Here is a 21,675-nt window from a genome sequence, read left to right on the forward strand (position 1 = left end):
ATGGTGCTAGAAGTTGTAGTAATCAAGTTTTGTAAACCACTTTGAGGTTTTCTACAAATCAAGCAGTATATAAATTTTTATGAAATAAATAAAATAATAAACGAAGCAGATGAAATCTGGAACATTACTATTTGAGAGGTCCCTTTTTGTATAACAATGCAAATGGGCAGATTTGTAGCTTTTTCTGTATACCTTTAGGCACACGAACAAACTTTCACACTAGGAACATTTCCAAACCATTCACCTTTCTTTTGCTCCTTCTTGATGAGCAAATGCTTTTTGTCCTCAAATTGTCTGTAAAATATAGCAAAACAAAAAACATAAAACCCACCCCAATCTGACAAATGTGTCCTGATAGAAAAGTGCTATTTGTGCACCATGCAGAGATATATAAGCTGTAAACTATCCTTGAAATGTCCTTGAAATGGAACACAGGCTCCAGAACACAACTTGAAAGCACCCATGTAGAGAAGGAAAGACGTTACCCAACAAAGAGTTTGAGTTTTAAGTATTATATATTTATTGTTAACAAAAATACTCATAAATTTCCATCATATATAAGAAATATTAGGGCAAGCACAGCATTTCAGTCAAACAAGGGGCACTTTAAAACATGCCAGGTATACACAATCACATACAACATCCCCTTGTGGGGATGATCACAAAGAAAGCATTTCAGAGAGCAAAGAACTCATCCCTTGTTGCTAATTCCCCATGGAAAATAAATAAATCATGGGGCATACCTTCATTTGCCCAGATATGTTTCTCTATATATTAACATCCCAGATTCCTCAAGCTTAGCTTTACGGCTTCTTATCCTGTTCTAAAAGAAAGCACGCAGCGTGTACATTTCTCCCAAGTGCCAGAAATCCAGAGGCCACAAGCCCCTGAGCTTCTCAGAAAAGGTCAGCGGTAGCTGACAATGCCAACTTGCTTTTTGTCTCTGGGATCAGTTCTCCAAGAACTGATAGCTGAATCAACAACACATCACAAAAGTTTGAAAGAGGAAAGCAAAGCAACCTTATTCATCCTAATGGCGTGGAGACAAGCACATATGAGACACCAGGAGTTTTGTAACAGACGACATTCCTATTATTTAATTTATCAATGGACATCAATGCCATCAATGGACGTGGTTCTTTAAGAGGAGCAAAAGAAAGAGGTCTCTACTCCAAGGAGCTTACAATCTAGACTTGCTTTGGAGGGGAGCAAAACCCATCCACTTTGGTGGTGGAAAGCTCTGAGGACCAGGCACTTCCAGACCCTGCGCCATTATTTCCTTCACATTAATTTGCAACGGACTGGTGCTATGCCTGCCTCAGAAGTATACATATGCTGAACTTTGTTAATTCACGAAAAAAGTGATCCACATTTAATGCCATATGGATTTTAAATTCCCTGCAAATAGGTGGCAACACTGCAGAAAAGTGAAGTTTCCTCCAAAATAGGCTTTCAAAAACCAGTCTGATTATATTTTCATCATTTATTTATTTATTGCATTTATATGAAACCTTTCTATCAAGGCATCCAAGGAGGTTTGCGGGTTAAAATATTAATACAAAGCAAATGGTGCAAATTAATCTCAGATCTACTTCAGGAGCTGGTGGCACTAACACCCTGGCCTGGTCTTCTCCTCTCAGGGAACTCTGGTCTTAAGTAGCCCCAGGGAAAGTGGTGGTGGGGCTGCCCCAACACGTTTTAACCTTCACAGCACAATCTATTTGTGTTTACACAGAAGGAAGTCTCCTTGAGTTCATTAGGGTTCCCTTCCCTGATAAGTGTGCACCCTAAATTTATCCTCACTGCCAGAAGGGCCTTGTGGAATGTAGACTACTGCAGCTATGACTTTAAGGGGATTGTGTCTCAACTCTTGACATCCGTAGGGTGCAGAAGAGCAGGTGCAGGTATGAAAAGTGTACAGTGCACATGCAATTTTAGCTTAGCTATAGCAGGTGTGAGAATATGATCAAAACATCCAGTTCCAGAACCATAGCAGAGTCCTAACAGGCCAGGCTAGACTACATTTAGAACTAAGTATTCACATAGGCAGTAGCTTACATCTCCTGTTTGCCCTATTCCTGGATTCAAAAGAATTGTATGAGAGTTTAAACTGGGCAAGCAACCATGCACATGCCATCCGCACCCACCCTGTGCGTACCAGGCGCATCTCCTTCCTCATCTTTCCTGTGTATGGTAGGAAGGTGGGAAGACTTGGGAGCATTTGGCTGGACACCTGCATACCTCCCTAAGATCGGAAACCATTCAATGTGGGAAGTCTGGGGGACGGCTGGGAGTGGGTAACACCTGCTGCACCAGTTTAAGCCCTTACATGTTCTTTTGAATGCATGCATAGAGCTCCTGTTAAGCAGTAAGCTGGTATAAGGAGAACACGCACCAGCAAGCCTGTGATAAGACAAGGGGGTTAAAAAGACGGCATCGTGTTTGCAAACAAAAGAGCAACTCTGAAGATGTCAGGAGAATTACATTGGGGTCAAAGCCAGCATTTGAGCATGCTCCAGTTAGTTGCTTCTGAAAAAGCCATCCCTCAACTCAAAAGGTTAAATTTGTGAGCTCTTTATTTTTTCATTTAATAAAAGGTACAGCTTGGTATACAGTAAGCACATGTACACTTGTGCACATTTAACTTGTGTGCTTTCAGCTTTGACATATATGGGTGGAAAGGGGGATGGGCATCCAGGAGAAAAGAAGCTTTGGCAATTCCACACACCATTGCACCCAGTGTTTTGCCTATATGCGATTTTGGCTTTAGGTGCGATCCCCAGAATGTAACTCCCATTTAAGCTGAGGGCTCACTGCACTACCCTATTAATATCCTAAAGAACTGAAGATGTAGTCCAACAAGATCAAGTAGAAAAATTAGCAGGCTGGCCAGTGCTTTCCCTTATCCAAAACTTGTTTCTAGCAGGTTTAGCAAACTGATTTCAGTGCAACTTACTTTCAAAAGGATGCACTTGTTTTTATGGACTGCAATGTTACCAATTTCTGCTAGCTAACCCCTCTTAAAGTGGCTGACACCTGCCATAACTGCTTTTGCTACCTGACAGAAAAAGCTGATGAGTAAGTCCAGTGTGCTAGGTGGTGCTTTGTGTGCTTCAGAAGCAGGCATTGTTTTTTCCTATTTTTCCAATTCCCTCCTTTTGTCAGTATCTACCCAGCTTTAGTACTCAAACCCCAAAAGCTAACTATGACAAGGAATGTAATTCGTTTACGGCTCTTAGATCCACATAGTGCATTTGCAGAAGTAAAAGGGCGGGGTGGGGTGGGGAGCATATATTTGTGGATTGTTTTACCTTAAGTGCAATTATTTAAATACAAAGCCTAACTAACGTTTCCTGAGCATAAAAGGTTAAGGAAACAAATCTATGTGCACCTTGACTCCATAGAGCAAGACAGCCATTAAATTTCACCTGTGTGTATTTAAGGTGTTCACAGCTTCTAATACAGGGCGGGCAAGCAAGGTGCTGCGCTTCCAAGTGCACAGAGCAAAGCCTACTGCTAAACTGTCATAATTTATATTCATCTTTATAGGGAACTCTCACTGATCTTCCCCAATAGTCATGCTAATGATTTTTTTTCTAATCCAATGTCAGCTACTCATTCCTGTTTAATGCGAAGGGAGCTAGAAGTGGTGCTTTCTCTTCCGTGACCTAGTCGTCCGAGGAAGAGGCGTCTGCTTGGGATGGCTTTGGCTATTCCCTGCCTTGGGTTCAGAAGGGTTCATTGGTGCTGCCACCTGGCTAGTGCTGGGAACCTGACCCTTGTTCAAAGACTGAAGCTCGTCCTTGATTTTGGTCAAGGTCTGGCACATCTGGCTGACCTGCCCAGTCAGGTCAGACATCCTCTGGCTGATCACAAGCATGTTATTTGCCATGTCTCTGTGGATTGTTACCAGCTCTTGACAGAACTGCCTGAAGAGCTCCGTCTGTTCAATGTGGGTGTCAAAGAGCTGGCGGTCAAAGCCAGAGATGGGTGGGCTTTGGGCATAGGGCCGAGGGGGCCTAAAGGAGGACTGGGAACATGGGTTTGGTTGCCTCATTTCCTGCCTTTGGTTAATAACATCCGAGTGATCTGACAGAGAAGAAGAATGAAGGTATGATGGTGCGGATAGAAGGTCAGCTTCTTCTGCGTGCCTCTGCAGGGATGAAAAGTGGTGTTGCTGCGAGGGGCCGGGCACCTCCACATCTTCGTCAGCTTGAAACAGAAACAGAAAACACTGGATTATTTACATGAATGTTTTCTTCCGACAATCTCTATCTCAATAAGTTCAGGAGAAGCAAGCATTCAACTTGGAATTTTGGTAAAACGCAGAAAGAGAATTTTTTAAGGAATAGACTATGGGGTTGATTTCTTTAAAAAGAATTTCTTGTGTAATGTAAATGTCCATTTACAAAACGCATTTTGCTTAGCATCCCTCTAAGATGACTGCTTTGAAGTCACTAAATGCATGGCCAACGACAGATTTTTCTTTGGGGCACAAAATGCCAACAAAAAACCTGAAATTATGCACTTCCTGAGATAAGAGGAGAGTTAATGGTAGACTTTCAAGTGTACACAACCACCACCATGACTGTTGCTTTATCAATCTAATCACATACTGATTTTATATTAAGAGTTTCCAAAGTCATTTCATTCAGCAGCAGCAATTGCAGAGAATCATTTCCTGTGAGGAGTCATCCACCATTAAGTAATCTTTGTCAATTTGTAAGGGACTAGTAATCCCAAGGGACGCGGGTGACGCTGTGGGTAAAACCTCAGCGCCAACTTGCCAATTGCATGGTCGGAGGTTCGAATTCCCACGGCGGGGTGAGCTCCCGTCTTTCGGTCCCAGCTCCTGCCCACCTAGCAGTTCGAAAGCACCCTTAAGTGCAAGTAGATAAATAGGTACCGCTTTATAGCGGGAAGGTAATGGCGTTTCCGTGTGCTGCGCTGGTGCCGGCTCGCCAGAGCAGCTTCGTCATGCTGGCCACATGACCTGGAAGTGTCTCCGGACAGCGCTGGCCCCCGGCCTCTTAAGTGAGATGGGCGCACAACCCTAGAGTCGGACACGACTGGCTCGTACGGGCAGGGGTACCTTTAGTAATCCCAAAGGAGTCCATAGCTCGGTGGCGGGGCTCTAGCTTGCAAAAAGGTCCCAGGTACCATCCAATAAAGGATCTCAGTGGCAAGGAAAGGGGAGACCCCTGTCAGAATCTTGGAAAGCCAATTGCAGCTGAAGAAGACAATACTGGAAAGATACCACTAGGCAGCTTCATGCAATGGCACAAGCCACTGTGGGTGTGTAGTAGGGATAGTCAGTGTGGTGCCCTTCCAGATATTGCATAAGCCAACATGGCCAATCCTAAGGGATGCTGGGAGTTGGAGTCTAGCAACATCTAGAAGGCATCACACTGATATCGTCTACAGGACGATTGGTTTACAGGAAGCAGTTCTCAAGTTTCCAGTTTCTGCACACACCAAAGCTCTTCCTTATCAGGGACAAGAGGCTTCACCACTGTAAAAAGTGATTTAGTGCAGTTTTTGCATGCTTTTCCTTTTTATCAAATATAATCCAGAAGAGGAAGTTTAACACTAGTACAGAATAATAAAGCCAACAAATTGGGGTTTGGCCATATCTCATTGGATGTTTTATGGCAATAATTTCTGTTGGAGTGGCTAGCATTTAGAACTGCTAGTGGTCCGGTCTAAGGCTAAGCATGAGGCAATGGGTCATAGACCCCTCCCACTGCTTAATTATATTTGCCGTGTGGTTAGCTGAGCCTTATAAGCCTAAACTGTAGTGCTGCCTGTTGAACAGGGAAAACTACAGAAGACCTTGATGATAAGTGCAGCATATGCACTTATGGAACTTTCTTCAGGTTTAGTCTACTTGATCAAAAGCTGCAAGCCAGAAGCATACTGCTAATCTCTTGTTTCCACAAGAGCAATGAAAAATAGTTCTTACCCTACATTTGTAAAGGCTGTTCTGAATATCACGAATACCTGGTAAGATGTTAAAGTGGACAAAACCCAAGCACCATTTTATATATACAAGTGCCAGGGCTAGATCACATAATCACAAATGTGGAAATTCTTGATAGGAGATGAAGTACTGTATGACTCAAGTACACACATTTGCACGCCGTAAGGCTGGTGTTGGCAATCCCTTGATCATGATGGATGATACATGGGTGGAAAGATCAATGGCATTGCCCATACAAATTGCCCATGGATACGCCAACTCCACATACTACCACCTTTGCGCAATGTAGAAATATCCACATTTATGAGCTTGTGAACTCACCTAGTGACCCATATATTGGATTTATTAAGGGTGAAGATTTGGTTTGGTCTTCCCTTTCCCTCCGCCAATGTGTGCACACAACCTTCCAAGCATCTTCACATTTGCCATTCCACAGACCACGGGCACTGACAATACCTACCCCTTTTTTGCTAACTTGACCGAAGTAGCACAGCTCATGCTAGTTCATTCAAGGTGCAGCTCCCTACAATCTATTCCTAACCCAAGGCTGAGGGAGGAAATAGGGTGGAGAGAACCAAAGCGCAACAGGAAACGCCAACCAGAGATAACAGTTTCGCTAGCAGGGCAGGGCTGACCTTTCGTGCAATACATACAGTTCTTTGGTCAGAACTGATCTGTTCAGCAGGGGACCAGGGGGGAGGTAATACTTACAGCTGGTTGATGGGCTGTCAACCACGTCCAGATCCGCTCTCCGGAAGCCGTGCATCTGGCGTGACGAATGCAGCGTCGACTCGATGGCTCTCTCGTGGGCGGTCAGGACAATGGCCGAGGGCCTCCCCGGGCTGCTGGGACTGGAGAGGGACCTCTGCATGTATGCCAGTTTGTCTTTGGTCCTTCTCTTCATGTCGTCCCACCTGTGCTTAATATCTTTCACAGACCTGGGGACCTGGCTCACCGATGTGATTTTCCTGGCTATACTTTCCCAGATCTTGTCCCTGTCTGCGTGGGATAGACGTATCGTCTCCCTTCCAAACAGCCTGGCTTCGTTCCGAGTCACTTCCGTGACCAGAATGTCCAGCTCCTCCCTGGAGAACTTGGGCTTCCTCTTTCGTTCTGTCATGTTCCTTGAGTTCAATATCCCACAAAGCACAAATGGGTAAAAGGAAATCAATGTGAAGCACCCAAACCATTACAAGCAAGATACACGACCAATTGCACATTCACTCCCAGCTTGCAGATGTTTCTCTCCTCTATTCACATAAAGCTTTCCATTTCCCACCACTAAATGTAGAAAGTGTCAGAAAGTGGGGGCTTTTGGGGGGGAGGAATTCATACACAAGTACCATGTTCTTTTTTTTTAATGTAATCTTTCCACTTAAAACAGGTATTTGGAGGCTCTGTTCAATCATTCTTCCAAAAGAAAAAAAATATATAGCACATATTCTTTGATACAGAACAAATTACATGGATTTACTTCTTTAAAAGAGAGGTCATTGAGTCCAGCAATCCGATTGTGACTCAAGAACCTCTAAAATGGGTATTACTAAGTTTCTCTCAATTAATTCCCCCCTTTCTGTATTTGCTGAAGATATCATCAGTGGATTTTAATCAGTAAAAGAGACTGAGACAAAGCAGAAACAAATGAAGAGTGGGATACTAAGAGGAACCAAACCTACAACTTGGCTTGGGAGAAGGGACTGGGAAAACAGTAGACAACTTTGCGAGAGCTCCTGCAGAAAGCATCCCCTCTACACACACACACACGTACCCTAAAATGTTTTGCAAGATTTTTGTTGCAGGCTGATACCAGAATTTCCACCAGCTATCTCAGGACCATCTCACACTACAAATTTAGCAGGTACCCATGATATTTCTGCTATATCCTATTACCTTGCACGCTACATATGTACCTTTATTCCCTCCATGGATCCAATTGAGACTTCCCATCCATGCATACATGGCAAATACTCAACAAAACAAACAAGTGAAACCTCTTCCATGTAATGGAGCGTAAGGTGCTCATCGCATACAAAAGTGGAAAGAGTAGGATAAACACACGTGAATTATTCATACAATCCGTATGTTTTGGCTCTAGTGGCCTTGGGTAACTTTGCTGTGCTAGATTTGGTCTAAATAACAACTTTTATGCATGTTGTTGAATCTAAATCTCAGCTATAACCATTTGTTTTAAAAGAAACTGAAATCACACTGCACTCCTAAACCTCGTTATTCAGAAGCACATTGTGCAGAGTTCAATGGGAATTACTCCCTAGTGCTTAGGACTGCAGCCTCAGTCTGGTTATTAAATATTTCTTAAGCTATATATTTCTTTAAAATATATCTGAACTGCAGCAGAAATCATGGGGAGGGCAGAGGGCACCCACCCCTCTTAGCTTCTGTTTGTTATGTCAGAGCTATCTTTTCCACTTATTTTATGGTTTCAGCACTCTGGATCACCCTTGCACAGTGCAAGCCATAAAATAACTGTTCTATTTATTTTTAAAATTCTGTATACCCTTCTCCCCACTTCTTTCAAAAGGAGTTGCTTAAAGAAGCTTACAAACATAAAAGCAGCAACAATCCAATCGTTTAAATACAAATTACCAAGCTAAAATATAGCAGCAAAAATCAACAGAAAGATACACGATTAGCCACCACTGTCTCGTATCTGAGCAATTCTTAGGAAGAGAAGCATCTCAAATGGTGGAGCTCCGTGCGGTGATCACTGAAATACTGCAACCTGGTCTGATGCTGAAAGGCAGTGGGTGGCCTTCTTGTTCACCTTTGCTAGTGCAAAAGAAGCACACTGTACTTCTCCACCCTCAATCAGAGCTGCTCAGCTGCGGAGAATATGAGCGCCCTCTCTCCCGTCTCAGTGGAGATTCCACTTTCTGTATGTCCAATCTCTCCTTCCATAGCTTTGGTGGTAGAAGCATCCCCAAAAGGAAAGAGAGGAAAGTACAGCCAGCTACAACAGGAGAACATCTGAGAGTACAAAAGTGACGGGGCAGCAAGCTAAGAAGGGGGGGGTCAAAGTGCCTTCACACTCTGTAGCGAAGCTCAGACAACACTGATGCATATGACACTTAACGGAGTTTGCACATAACCTACGAATGGATTTTAAAATACCAGACTGGTTTTTGAAGCAAGGTGCGGGTGGCGCCCTGACTTCTCCTGTCTTCTAGAGGACATGGTCACCTCGACCGTCCAACACCTAGGCCTGCCACCTGAAGCTGCCGAAGGGTATTAGCGTTATGACATCTTTTCAGCTGAAAAATCAACTCTAATAAACGCTCTTCACTTCTCTGCTTCGTCAATGCACTCTACTATCCTTGAGTGTTTTACAGCTTTCCTTTCTGTGTTATTTGCAAATTGAATGAGCAGAACACTAGGATAAAGGAATTCCCTTAGAAAATGTACAAGACAGCTTCTTATCGGCTTTACTGCCCTATTTAGAGTTTCATCCATCCATCCATCCATCCATCCATCCATCCATCCATCCATCCATCTGTTCTTTTCTTTTTAAGTTTAAGAGCAAGAGATCCACCAGGAGCAAATTACAGGACAATCAAAACAGGACACAACACCTACTTAGCTGGTATTCATGGCCAGGAACCATTAGTGTAAATGGTTGTTGGGTAGGCCTTTTTTTAAAAAATAAATAAATAAATAATAATAATTTTAAAAAGCTTTCAAGGAGAACAGGGAACAAGTTTTACAACAGCAGCAAATAAAACCCCCATGTACAGAAATAATCTTTGGAATGGGGTAGAGTAATAGCTCAATGGTAGAGCAAGGACCACGGTTCAATCTCCAGGTAGGGCTGGAAGAGCTGCTGACTAGAGAGCTGCTGCTATAGATTATGAATTCTGCAAGCAATTCACCACATATAGCAGGGGTGGGGAACCTGATGCGGTCAACGAGCCAAATCCTTATCACCCCTACCCCTTGCAGGTCACATTTGACATGTGGGTAGGGCTGCTCACTTATCCAAGTTCTATTATATTGTAATTTTATGTTATGAACCACCCTGAGATCTACAGGGCATTATACTTCTGTTACTGCTAATAATAATAATTTTATTTGTTGCAATTTCCCGCATTGCAGGGAGTTGGACTAGATGTCCCTTCCAGCTCTGCAGTTCTGTGATCCCCGGATGACACGGTGATGCACTCTAAGCCCCCAATAATAATCACATGGCACTTGATGTTGGGAGACTGGGTGTGGGGATAAATGAGAGTATAAGATCAACAAAGACCCATCTAGTCCAGTGGCGAACCAGCTGCCCAAGAAGCAGCACAATGAGGACAGAATATGATCATTGACAAGAGTGTCTATTTGGGGGGAGGAGTGTAGAAAAGTAGGGGGGAATGGAATGGAGTTACCCAGAAAAAGGTAAGGCTGGGTAGGACGAAAGCACTCCACACTGCAGCACTGTGTTATGGCTACTGTTTGTAATGCTCATATAACATCTAAATGGCTTGCCCTTTTCTTTTCTGCAAGTATATAATCAACCTGTTAAATTCCCAGCTGGATTGCTTTGCGCAGCTAGGTTAATAATTCTTTGTCCTCATTTAGATTCACCTATAACACAATTAAGTTGCAAACTAACCAACATATAGAAGGGAAAAACACAATATATTTTTGGATTTGAAAAGAAAGGAAAATTCAACACCATTATTAGTGTCTTCAAAGTGTTTTAAGTTCCTGTTGCTATAGAGCCAGGTTTGTAAGGAGCACAGACAAACATAAACACACACACACACCTGTCTCTCTCAAAAGCTGTCCTTTAGGGAATGAGAAAGCGGGAACACCTTAAAATAGGTTAACCTGTTCTGTGCTCCATGAGCAGAGTGGAAAAGGAATTTAAAATGAAATAGGAACAAACAGATCACAACTGTCAGTGACAGGCAATAAGAAAAAAAAAATACAGTGGTACCTCGGGTTACATATGCTTCAGGTTACATACGCTTCAGGTTACAGACCCAGAAATAGTACCTTGGGCTAAGAACTTTGCTTCAGGATGAGAACAGAAATTGTGCTCCGGCGGTGCAGCAGCAGCAGGAGGCCCCATTAGCTAAAGTGGTGCTTCAGGTTAAGAAAAGTTTCAGGTTAAGTACGGACCTCCAGAACGAACTAAGTACTTAACCTGAGGTACCACTGTATTGTGGGTGTTCCTAGCTTTGCAGATGCACCAAACACACTAATGAATTCTATTTCTCCAATCGTGCCTTTATAACCAACGAGGAAGACAACAAATTTCAATAAACAAGCAAGTCCAAACAAGATGGCTTAGGGAGAATTTCCTTTTTCTTGATTTGCCAACAACCCCCGGATACCAACAAATTTTGTTAAAAACACAGAAAGGCAAATAATAAAGAATAATAAAGAAGCAATGAGACACTTTGGGAGGAGTCAATGTTGATCCAAGTTCTTCTCTTTGCTGCAAATGTAGCCTGACGACTCAAATGCCGAAGCAGATCAGAAAACGGAAATGTGTGTCTCTTGCCAGAATGCGGAGTGATAAAATCAGAAAGCAAAAGCTTCAGGCAGGCAGCAGTCATTTCCAAAGCACTAACCACAAAGAATGTAAGTAACATGCAGCCTTCCTCCCCTAGGCCTTAAATCCCACGGGAGGAAGTGGGAGGTGAAATAGACAAGAACTAGACTCACCTCATCCAGTTTGACGTAGTCTCATCGGTCCCATCTATGGATTTGTAGCGGTTGTTCTTATCAACAATCTGGAGAGAGAGGAAAGGTGAGGGAGGAGGATACACAACCAGAAGAAAGATACGTAGCAATTTACTTTCAATTCTAAGCATCTCAATTCTAAGTTATCTCTTGGGCAGTATTACCATTTAGCTTGGGAGAGAACTGGGAGACAGTCTACAGAAGAACTGTTTGCTTCCAAGGGACTCATGCTTCAACAGTAAAAATCTTGCTCTAGACTTTTAGTACAGTCGTACCTTGGAAGTCAAATGGAATCTGTTCCGGAAGTCTGTTCCAACTTCCAAAACGTTCGAAAACCAAATCGCGGCTTCTGATTGTCTGCAGGAAGCTCCTGTAGCCAATCAGAAGCCCTGTTGGACATTCAGCTTCCAAAAATAGTTTGCAAACCAGAACAGTTACTTCTGGGTTTGCGACATTAGGGAACCAAAACATTCGGGAAGTACCGTATTTTTCGCTCCGTAAAACGCGCTTTTTCCCTCCTAAAAAGTAAGGGGAAATGTGTGTGTGTCTTATGGAGCGAATGCAGGGGAGAGGCAGGCAGGAAAAGCCCCCGCGGCTCTTGCGAGCTTTTCCCCAGGAGGGAGAAGGGACTGACGCGGACAGTCAGTCCCTTCTCCCTCCTCGTAGAAAAGCCCGCAGGAGCCGTGCACTCCTTAAAGGGTGTGCAGCTCCTGTGGGCTTTTCTACGAGGTGGGGGAATTCCCCCACCTCGTAGAAAAGCCCGCAGGAGGAGCGCACCCTTTAAAGAGCGCTACACTCTTGGGGGCTTTTCCCCAAGGAGGGAGAAGGGACTGACTGGTCGCGACATTCAGGAACTACCGTATTTTTCGCTCCATAAGACGCACTTTTCCCCTCCTAAAATGTAAGGGTGAATGTGTGTGTGTCTTATGGAGCGAATGCAGGGGGGAGGCATGCAGGAAAAGCCCCTGCAGCTCTTGCCGGCTTTTCCCCAGGAGGGAGAAGGGACTGACGCCGCCAGTCAGTCCCTTCTCCCTCCTCGTAGAAAAGCCCGCAGGAGCCGCACGCTCCTTGAAGGGTTTTGCGGGAGGTGGGGGAATTCCGGGCTGCTCCCTGAGCTGGAGGGGGGAGTAATATTTTTTCCTTGATTTCCCCCTCTGAATACTAGGTGCGCCCTATGGTCAGGTGCACTTTATGGAGCGAAAAATATGGTAAGTTGTGAAAAGCAAAAGTAAGTTGTGAAAAGCTGTATTCCATTCTAGTCTGCACTTTAAACCTGGCTGCAAGCAGGAAGTGCTCCGTTTGTGACTGAGTCATGAGAACATATTTTCTTAGCTCAAGTTTTGAAGAACTGAACTCAATGGTTCCTCCACAGCCGCACCACTGAGATACTTACCAGCCAAGAGAAGAATCCTGCAGATTTGTCCTGACTGGAGAGCTTCCCTTCATATGGTCCAAAAATACGACCTTTTGGGATAACTTCGTTCACACAGCGCACATCCCGCTCTCCACTGGGCTCTTTCACCACTTCCATGCCAGGTGGAACAGTCATAGCAGCTCGGTCAGGGATGCCAATGGGGACTGGAGCATCCGAGACGAAGACAGGCGGGCCATGGTTTGGACATTCATCCACAAAATACTCCTGGCAGGACTCACAGACTGTAGGGCAAGAGGAGAGAAGATTTTACTCTGGACCGTGGGATACTGTCAAAGAGATGCAACTATTTTTTGTAGGTTCTGATGGTCACATCAAACTTGTTGGCAAGGTAGAACTTCTCATCAAAATTCTAAGCTTTGGGAAGTTTCGCAGACTGCTTTGTGAAAGCAGTTCCCAGCCTTGAAGAACCTATGCTGTTCAGAGACTTGGGAAGAGGCGAGTGTGCAGTCCCTGACTGTCCCTGTCCCTGAAGACAGCTGGCAAAGTAACTTTAGCTCAGCCTTGATGTTAACATAGAAAAGTACAGACATACTTTGGAAGCCAAACGCCTTGGCTCCCGAACAAATCGGCTCCTGAATGATCAAAACCCGGAAGTGAGTGATACAGTTTTCGAACGATTTTCAGAAGCCAAGCATCCAGCACGGCTTCTGTGGCCAATCGGAAGCCGCGCTTTGGTTTTCAAACAGTTCCGGGAGTCGAATGGACTCCCGGAACACATTCTGTTCGAAAACCAAGGTACCACTGTAAAGGTTTTCCTAGAAGGCATAATTCACAGAATCATACAGGGGGAAATAATAAAGCACCTTCTAACCCACCCACTGTTGCAAAGCAGCATTTATAATTTTTGCCCACAAATTGGCCCCACTGTAATCCAGACCAAATTCATTTGCTTGGGCCTCCAGCTGTAGCCAACACCAGAGAGACACCGCTTTGAGGGTGAGCTGCATCAGCTGTCCTTACCAAGAGTTGGGGCAGAGAGAGGGGAGCACACCTTCATCTGTGGCTGTGTGCAGGGGCCCTTGGCGCCAGAAGATTTTGTAAAACGTGGCACTTGCTGCTTGCTGGATGAGGTAATGCATTCCCCATAGCCTTTCCTTTCCAGGAGCAGATACACATAACCACTTCCTAGGTAACATTTCCTTTAAAACTTCCTGCATTGCAGCTCATCGTAGTGTAGAGGCCCACAACACAATCCTGCAACTGCTCAGAAATCCATGCCGGTGAGCATGGGAGATGGCAGAGGGCATGGTAACCCTTGGCCCCAAGTCTCTGGCTTTCAGTACCATTAGAATTTCCCCGGGGGAAATTTTTTAATGGTTGCCACAATTAGAGAGACAGAATCTAGGGTGAAATGGACGTCTTCTGTTAAAGGGGGAATTTATTTCCCTTTGAGAGGATTCGTTATGCTTCTCCTCCCAGATGTAGGTGGGCAAAATATAGTCATTCAAACTGACCAGCAACCAAGCCAGTAGCACCTCACTTCTTCTAAGCATAAAAGTCAGAGTACAAATGATGAGCGGGGAGGGAGAGGTATAATTTCAGAGAAATGGGTTAAGTGAAGGGGATGGTGATTTCTTAATAGTAAGAGCAGTTTAACAATGGAACCAATTGCCTGGGAGAGGGGTGGGCTCTCCCTTGCTGCATTGGCAGCCATTTGCGCTGGATTTCCTGCGTCAAGCAGGGAGCTGGATCACAATATGATCCCCTCCAAATATATGAGTGTGAAATTCAGACTAGTAAATAATTCTCTGGCAGGGTGAATGTACCCTCTTGCTTTTCATTATTCAGCCAGTATGGACTACAGATTTCATTTCAAAGCAAAAATAACAAGGAACCAAAGTTTTGCAGCATCCCTGCCAAGGATCCACCATGACATCCCCCGAGAAACTGTGATGTTGGGATCAGGACCAAGAATAGAGCTCTTCCGCAAATTAAAATAAAAGCTAGCTACATTATTGAGTTATGTCCCTCCTGATAAAGTATATTTAGCTCCTTCACGGTTGGGCTCTGCTGTTCCCTAGAAAGATTAAGAGCATATTTCTATTCATGTCGGCTAGTGTTACATGTAGCAGAGGACAGGAGGCATTTCTCCGCTGTGTAACACAAATCTTCTATAAGAAACAAAACGGTATTGTTCTGCTGCCCGGTTGTTTGCCATCCTATACCTCTTTGGGAGGAAAGGTGGGATAGAAATTTAATTTGAAATAAATAAAAAAGATCTGAGGATTAAAGGGCAAATATGCCAGACGAACTAGGGCACAAAGGAGGCAGGATTCTTTTCTTTGGTATCTGAATCTATGCCGGTGTGTCTGCCTATCAATGGTTCTGCTCAATCTCCATTCTGGAACCTCTGACCGCTAGCCTTATTTACATGTCAGCTGATGCCAAGGACCAGTCTGAATCACGGCACATGCCTGCATATGCTTAAAACTGTCTCCAGTACACAAGGAGCACTGAAAAAGAAGGGCTCTCTTAGCTCTTCCGGCTCAGCAGGTGGGGTTGCAACAGACAACTTTCTCCCCCTTCTGAGGGCTTAAGGGGGGAAATGATACAACAATTCATTTTGTTCACCAGTGAGATACTTACACCAGAAATCTACTTGCTGAAAACTCTTGGACATGATCAAATCTTGCTTTCCTTTCAGTTTTTTATGCTCTACGTTCATGGATTGGGAGTCAACCTTTCCAGAACTTGATGAGAAAGAAGAGAACACAAGTGTGAGATACATTGTGGGAAGGGGTCGAGAAAAAATGTTTAGAGAGCAAGTATATTTCTTATCAACATCTAGACAAAAAATAAACACCAGCTTTCAGACTCTCCATAATTAACGCCTCTCTACTGTTTTCTGTATTACTTTACTCAACAGGTGTAGTTCTTCTGAAATATACTGACCTTCCTAGGCTTCTATTGAGCACACCACCAACTCATGTATTAGTAACAATCACTACAGCAAGCACTTTTTGGGGGATGGGGGGTGGGAGTAAACACAGTGAGTAAACACTGGCTTTTATGGCAAAGAAAAAACATTGAGGGCGATAAGCTACAAGCATTTAAACACTTTCATGATGATAGTAAAAACAGAAGTTTCAATTTGTAAGCATGCGCTTATTGTGAATTACAGCACTACACCATGCTCCTACAGTCTTAAGCAGAGCGATAAGGATGTGACTCCTCAAATGGTGATCCAGAACGCTGTGTTGCCCTGGGATCCACTGGTTGCACAGTCCTAGATCATAGAAGCATAGAACTGTAGAGTTGGAAATGGACCACGCGGGTCATCTAGTCCAACCCCCTGCAATGCAGGAATTTAGCTGTGCTGTCAGCTCTAATCACAATGCAAACATATTAAAACGCTCTTACTTAGAGGTGAAACATGAATCATGTAGGCGTAGTGTTTTTAAAACTGTGTTCCTAGGAAGCTTGACATTTCTCCTGGGGCAAAAACACGATGAACAAGGGACTTTTGTGTTTTGGGGGTGATGACCCATTTAATTATTTATTTTATAAAATCTATGCACCTCTTGATAGTAAAAAAACAACAGCCCCAAACCACCTCAAAGCGGTCTGCATTTTTTTATCAATAAAAAATAAATAAATAACAATTCAAAAAATGAAAAACAGATTAAAACATGCATCAACATTCTAAATATCTGGGTAGGCTTTGTCCAAACAAAAATGTTTTTAGCAGGCACACAGCCCATGGAAGATGCACAGGTGCTCCTTAGCAAGCATATCGATATGGAAAGGGGTTTCCACAGAGTTGGCTTGAAATCTCCTTACCAGAGTTGCCCATATTCATCTTCCTGGCATGGAGAGCAGGGTTCCGTCTTGATAGTTACCATTTCCCCCAAACAATCGTTCAGTTTTTCACTCATGTTCTGTAAGAAATTCAAAGATGGACAGAAGGGTAAATAGTTCTGTTCACTTTCCAGATTTCTAGGTCCCCTATCAGGGCTGCCCTTCTCAAGGTGGCACTGGATATTTCAACTGAGTTCGCAAACAGTTTCCCAGGCACTCCTGTTCCATGGCCTGAGGACATATGAAAGATTCATATGAACCTTTTCTAAGACCTTCCTCTAAGGCTCTATTCCAGGTGTCATCAGCTTCAGAGGGGAGGCAGTGGTGACCAGAGATAGTGTGATATCCAATGTTAATCCTAATTGCAGCGGACCTAAGACCATTGATTTCAATGGGTCTACTTCAAGTGGATTGATTGTCACCTGGGATTTGTCAGTAGCATCGACCTGACATTGAAATATTTCCCCCAACTCAACTTGCACCTAATCTCAGTTTTTAGCCACATGGCAAAGGCAGAAATGCCCTCCCATCGGATGTCAAGGAGATAAATAACTATACAACTTTTAGCCCTGTCTCTGAAGGTTTTTAATGTTTGATGTTTTATGGTGGTTGGGGCAATCCAGCCAGGTGGGCAGGATATAAATAATATAACTATTATCATCATCATCATCATCTTTGCTCATAATGGGTGATTTGACCTCTGCCTTGGCTTTAATGGAAATTTTAATTCTGCTGTCATCTTGCGAGTTTCAATTGAGGTTTTTCAATTGTCATCTATTTTTAAATATTGCAGTTGCCTGCATAGCTTTATGCTGAGACAAGATAAAAATCCTTTGAAAACAGCAAATAAATGTATTAAAAAAACCTGTCCCTCATGTGCTCTTATATATCAGCGACTTGGCAGGCAAGTACAAAGAAACACAACTTTAGGTAACTCACAATGTTTTATTTTGAAAATACAAGACATGCAAGCATCACTTGAAGAGTTGAACACATATGCTTGCTTCACTTCTGAACAGGCAACTTTGCAGAGAGACAGGAACTTACTACAATATGCATATTAAATATGTGATGCTGGAAACAGCTATGAACTCTGCCTTGTTGATCTGCCCTTAAAAGATATAAAATAACTGCCAATTCAGCTTGTTTTTCATATCATGCTACTTCCAATTTGAAGTTTTACCCTCAATACAATGACATCAGGATGGGAATGGAGTAAGCACAATGCAATAACACACTGGCATCAGTTTCATCTTTTGTTCAGGTACTTCTGAGATTACCTTGAGCAGCATGGGTGACACAGGAGTATGGCCCTTTCCCGTGCCGCTAAGTAACACTGGAAGGCCACAGTCATTGGAAGTTACGGTTGTAGCTCCATCCTGTTTCCATGAATGCAAACACCAGCATGAAATGGTGCAGCAATGTGGATTTGTCCCCTGCAACTGCAGCCTTCAGGTTCTAACACTACTGAGTTGCCTTCTCAAAGGAACCACAGTGCGGCGGCTCTTGCCTGCTAATGTCAAAAAAAGGGCCCCATGTGCTTAGTAATGCTGGATTTCTAACACCATTGCAGTTTAGAAACATCACTTATTTTAAAAATGAAGAAAGCCAAGAACTCTTTTCTATAAAACAGCAAAGGTAAAATATTTGCCTCCCTTCCCTCCATTGTGCTTTTTTGGCTAAGTCATTAGTAGATAAAGATCTCATAGTACAACTGATGGTTTTTTAGAGCTGGTAAATCTACATGGTTGGAGCTTCTTTTGGACAGCTTGCACAGGGTCATTATGACCCACATTCCCCAGTCTAAATTCCTTCTAGCATCAAATTGGCCAAAAATAAAATTAAGTAAGTCAGATTCCCATGCTGAATTCTTGAGTGCTATTTTTCTTCTTGCTTGTTCCTTTCCATACAGCAAGAATTTAACTGAAGTGCACACATATGAAGACAAAGCAGCTCTGAAAATTATACCTATCAGTCCTTTGTTTTCACAAAAAAGCAGAAAAAGGTACTGTTTAACAAAACTCTCAGCAACTCCTTCATGTCACAGGCACTTGGGAAACTCAGGTTCAAAACCCCACTAAGACACGTAGCTTACTGGGTGACCTTGAAGAAGGTCCACAGGTCAGTAGTTAGAACACAGTTTTGTGAGCAAAAGATGCAAGGTTCAAACTCTGCCATCTTACAGCATTCAGGAACACAAAGACCAAATTTGATTTTGAAATCACATGGTACATTCTTATTCAGTACACCAGAAAGGACAATTGCCACCAGCTACCCATGGCTCACTCTGGGACAACCTGTTAAGATGGAGAGTAGGAGACCTTCACTGCTATAAGCAACTCTAACCTGCTGGACAACCCTGCTTAATGTCTGGCTGTATCCTTTACTTTGTATATGCAATGGGTGTTTCTTGGGGGGTGGGGTTATATGCGGATTGTGTGCTATAAGTAGTTTTTGAAACTGAAAAAATAAAGAAACTAAAACAAACAAAGGGCAGATCCTGGGAAAGTCAGCCGTCTAGATCTACCTACCTACACACACACACACACACACACACACACACACACCTCTTTTTGTAAAGCACCTGGGTCCCCCTCCTATGACACTCAGCAACTTGAATCAATCTTGGAATGATTTCCGGTAGCAGCCAGGAATACATCAATAGTTTGCAGAAACACATACTAGCCATGTCACCTTTCCAGTCCAGTAGAGGCCTTCTGGCCTCTAGGACTCTCACAAAGACTTAAAAGATGATAAATACTGCTCTGCAGGGAGGTCACAAGAGGCTTTTCTCTTTCCACCCTACCACCAAAAGCGCTTCTGTCTTCATGTTATGGTTACCGGTAATTACTTCAGACAACAATCTTTGCCTGTCTGGAGTGTCCAGCACCCATTATTCACGGGGCTCGGGATTTGTTGCAGATGGGTATGACGTCCAACCCACAAGAACTACCCCTAAGCTCTGTGGACAGCAGTTTATTTGAATGCTCCAAGGCAACCCAATATCAAGACATGTAAATATGTATTCACTTGCCACCTGAAATAATAAAATTGACCATTGGCAGCTCGGTTGGTTAGAGTGTGGCACTGATAATGCCAAGGTTGAAGGTTTGATCCCTATATGGAATAGCAGCATATTCCTGCATTGCAGCGGGTTGGACTAGATGATCCTCAGGGTCCCTTCCAAATCCAGAATGCTATGATTCTATGAAACATTTTTAAAAAGAAAAATAACTAAGGAATTCATGCTAGATGCATGAAATGCAATGCGGCAGCAGTGGAAGGAAATAGCGTTATAAAGAAAAAGAAGCATTCCGTGCATGCAATAGCTTCTGGAGGGAGGGGTCTCCTCTGGCATCTTTGGCACAAACAATTCAAGGTAGAAAAAGCTCTTGAAACTCTTCCAAAGGACATTTCGAAACTAGTGAGAACACTGAATACAGCCACACACAAGGTTTCCATTTTAAAAAGCCAGGCCCTCTTCCTCTACCTTCCTCCCCAGTGCCTCCCCTGCCAATTCTGGTCTTATCAGAAAACCCTGAATCTGGTGCCAGATTTTAGAGGAGAGATTGCATGAAATATATTCAAAACAAACCTTCATTGAACTGAAGCAAAGGTAAACTATATTCCAAAAATAGCTATGCAGAGAAAAACCACCTTTTAAAAAGGTAAGCCATACATTTAGTTTACCGAGAACTTAACAGAATAGTTTATGTAACACTGAAGGTATGGTCTAATACAGGAACAAAGTCTTTCCAGTTCCAGTATCTATAAATGTATCTTTTCCCGAAAGGCCTGCCAAACAGTTATGTCCTCCTCTCTCAAGCTCATTTAAAACACTGATGTCTCCATTCCTGCAACTTGTCGAACTTTTGTTAATTATTCTTTTGGGTATCATATTCCTGCTTGGGCTGTCATAAATAAATTTATTACGAACAATACATACCTCAAGACCTAAATATTACTCAACAAAAAGGGGTAAATTGCTACTGGAACCTAAAGGGTGTTGAATCATTTTTGCTCACCACCTTCAAGGAGAAATTATTGCTAGGCCTTGGAGGTGTCAGAGAGAGGTAAACCAGGTGAGGTTAGCCGATGAGTCTCAAACCCTTAGTGTAGTTTTCAACCAGTGTGTCGTGGCACCCTGGTGTGCCTTGAATGATGGTCAGGGGTGCCGTGGGCAACACTGGCCTCCATCCCTCTTTCCTTCCTCCCCTCCCTCCCTCCCTTCCTTCCTCTGATGCCCTCCCAAAGGCTTGCACAGCTGTTTGTTGCAGCAGCCCTGGATACAAGCTCCCCGGGTGAATGGTGCCTCTGGGGCTGGCCAGGGCGTGCTGGTTGCCAGGAGCTAAGGCAGCCTCGGAGTAAGCAAGCAAGAGGGCAAACGAGCCCAGTCCCCCAGCCCTTGCTGTTGGGAATGGATGGGAAAACAGGAGGTTGGGCAGGCAGGCAGTACACTGGTCTTTCTTGTGCTTGCTGTGTGCTAGGCCATTCTGGGAGCTGAGTGCCCAGTGCCAAAGGGGAGCCTTTCAGTCATGCAGGCCCGGCGGCACCCGCTGCTGCCAATGCTGCCTCCTAAGGTGAGTAAGGTGCTGGCCTCACATTCATCACTAAGGACGGGGGCATCCTCTTCCCAGGCCCCTGTGGGGGGCGGTGTGAGGAGGCACCTCTCTTTGGGGAGTGTGGTGCTCCCCAGCATAAGAACTCCCAATTTCATCAACTCTTCCAGCTACTATAAAAAAGGCTTAAAGGTCAGTCAGTCTCCAATGAG

The 21,675-nt window shown here is 43.8% G+C and overlaps 1 protein-coding gene across 3 annotated transcripts in view; it reads right to left on the reverse strand.

The window, feature by feature from the left end:
* The window catches only part of PRDM11 (PR/SET domain 11), a 43,714-nt gene that overhangs the window by 12,603 nt on the left and 9,436 nt on the right, over positions 1 to 21,675 (reverse strand). For 2 of the 3 annotated variants that reach the window (XM_028727460.2, XM_028727455.2), the window contains exons 2-5: positions 16,887 to 16,984; positions 15,693 to 15,796; positions 13,065 to 13,327; positions 11,654 to 11,721 (exon numbers count right to left, since the gene is read on the reverse strand). In XM_028727460.2, coding sequence (XP_028583293.2) covers positions 11,654 to 11,721; positions 13,065 to 13,327; positions 15,693 to 15,796; positions 16,887 to 16,981 — 530 coding nt within the window. In that variant the 5' untranslated portion in view covers positions 16,982 to 16,984. Of the gene's footprint in view, positions 1 to 496; positions 4,213 to 6,691; positions 7,105 to 11,653; positions 11,722 to 13,064; positions 13,328 to 15,692; positions 15,797 to 16,886; positions 16,985 to 21,675 lie in introns of those variants that run through there. The other variant, XM_077928907.1, reaches the window with a different exon arrangement.

The sequence above is a fragment of the Podarcis muralis genome, chromosome 1, assembly GCF_964188315.1.
Source record: "Podarcis muralis chromosome 1, rPodMur119.hap1.1, whole genome shotgun sequence".
NCBI classification, from domain to species: domain Eukaryota; kingdom Metazoa; phylum Chordata; class Lepidosauria; order Squamata; family Lacertidae; genus Podarcis; species Podarcis muralis.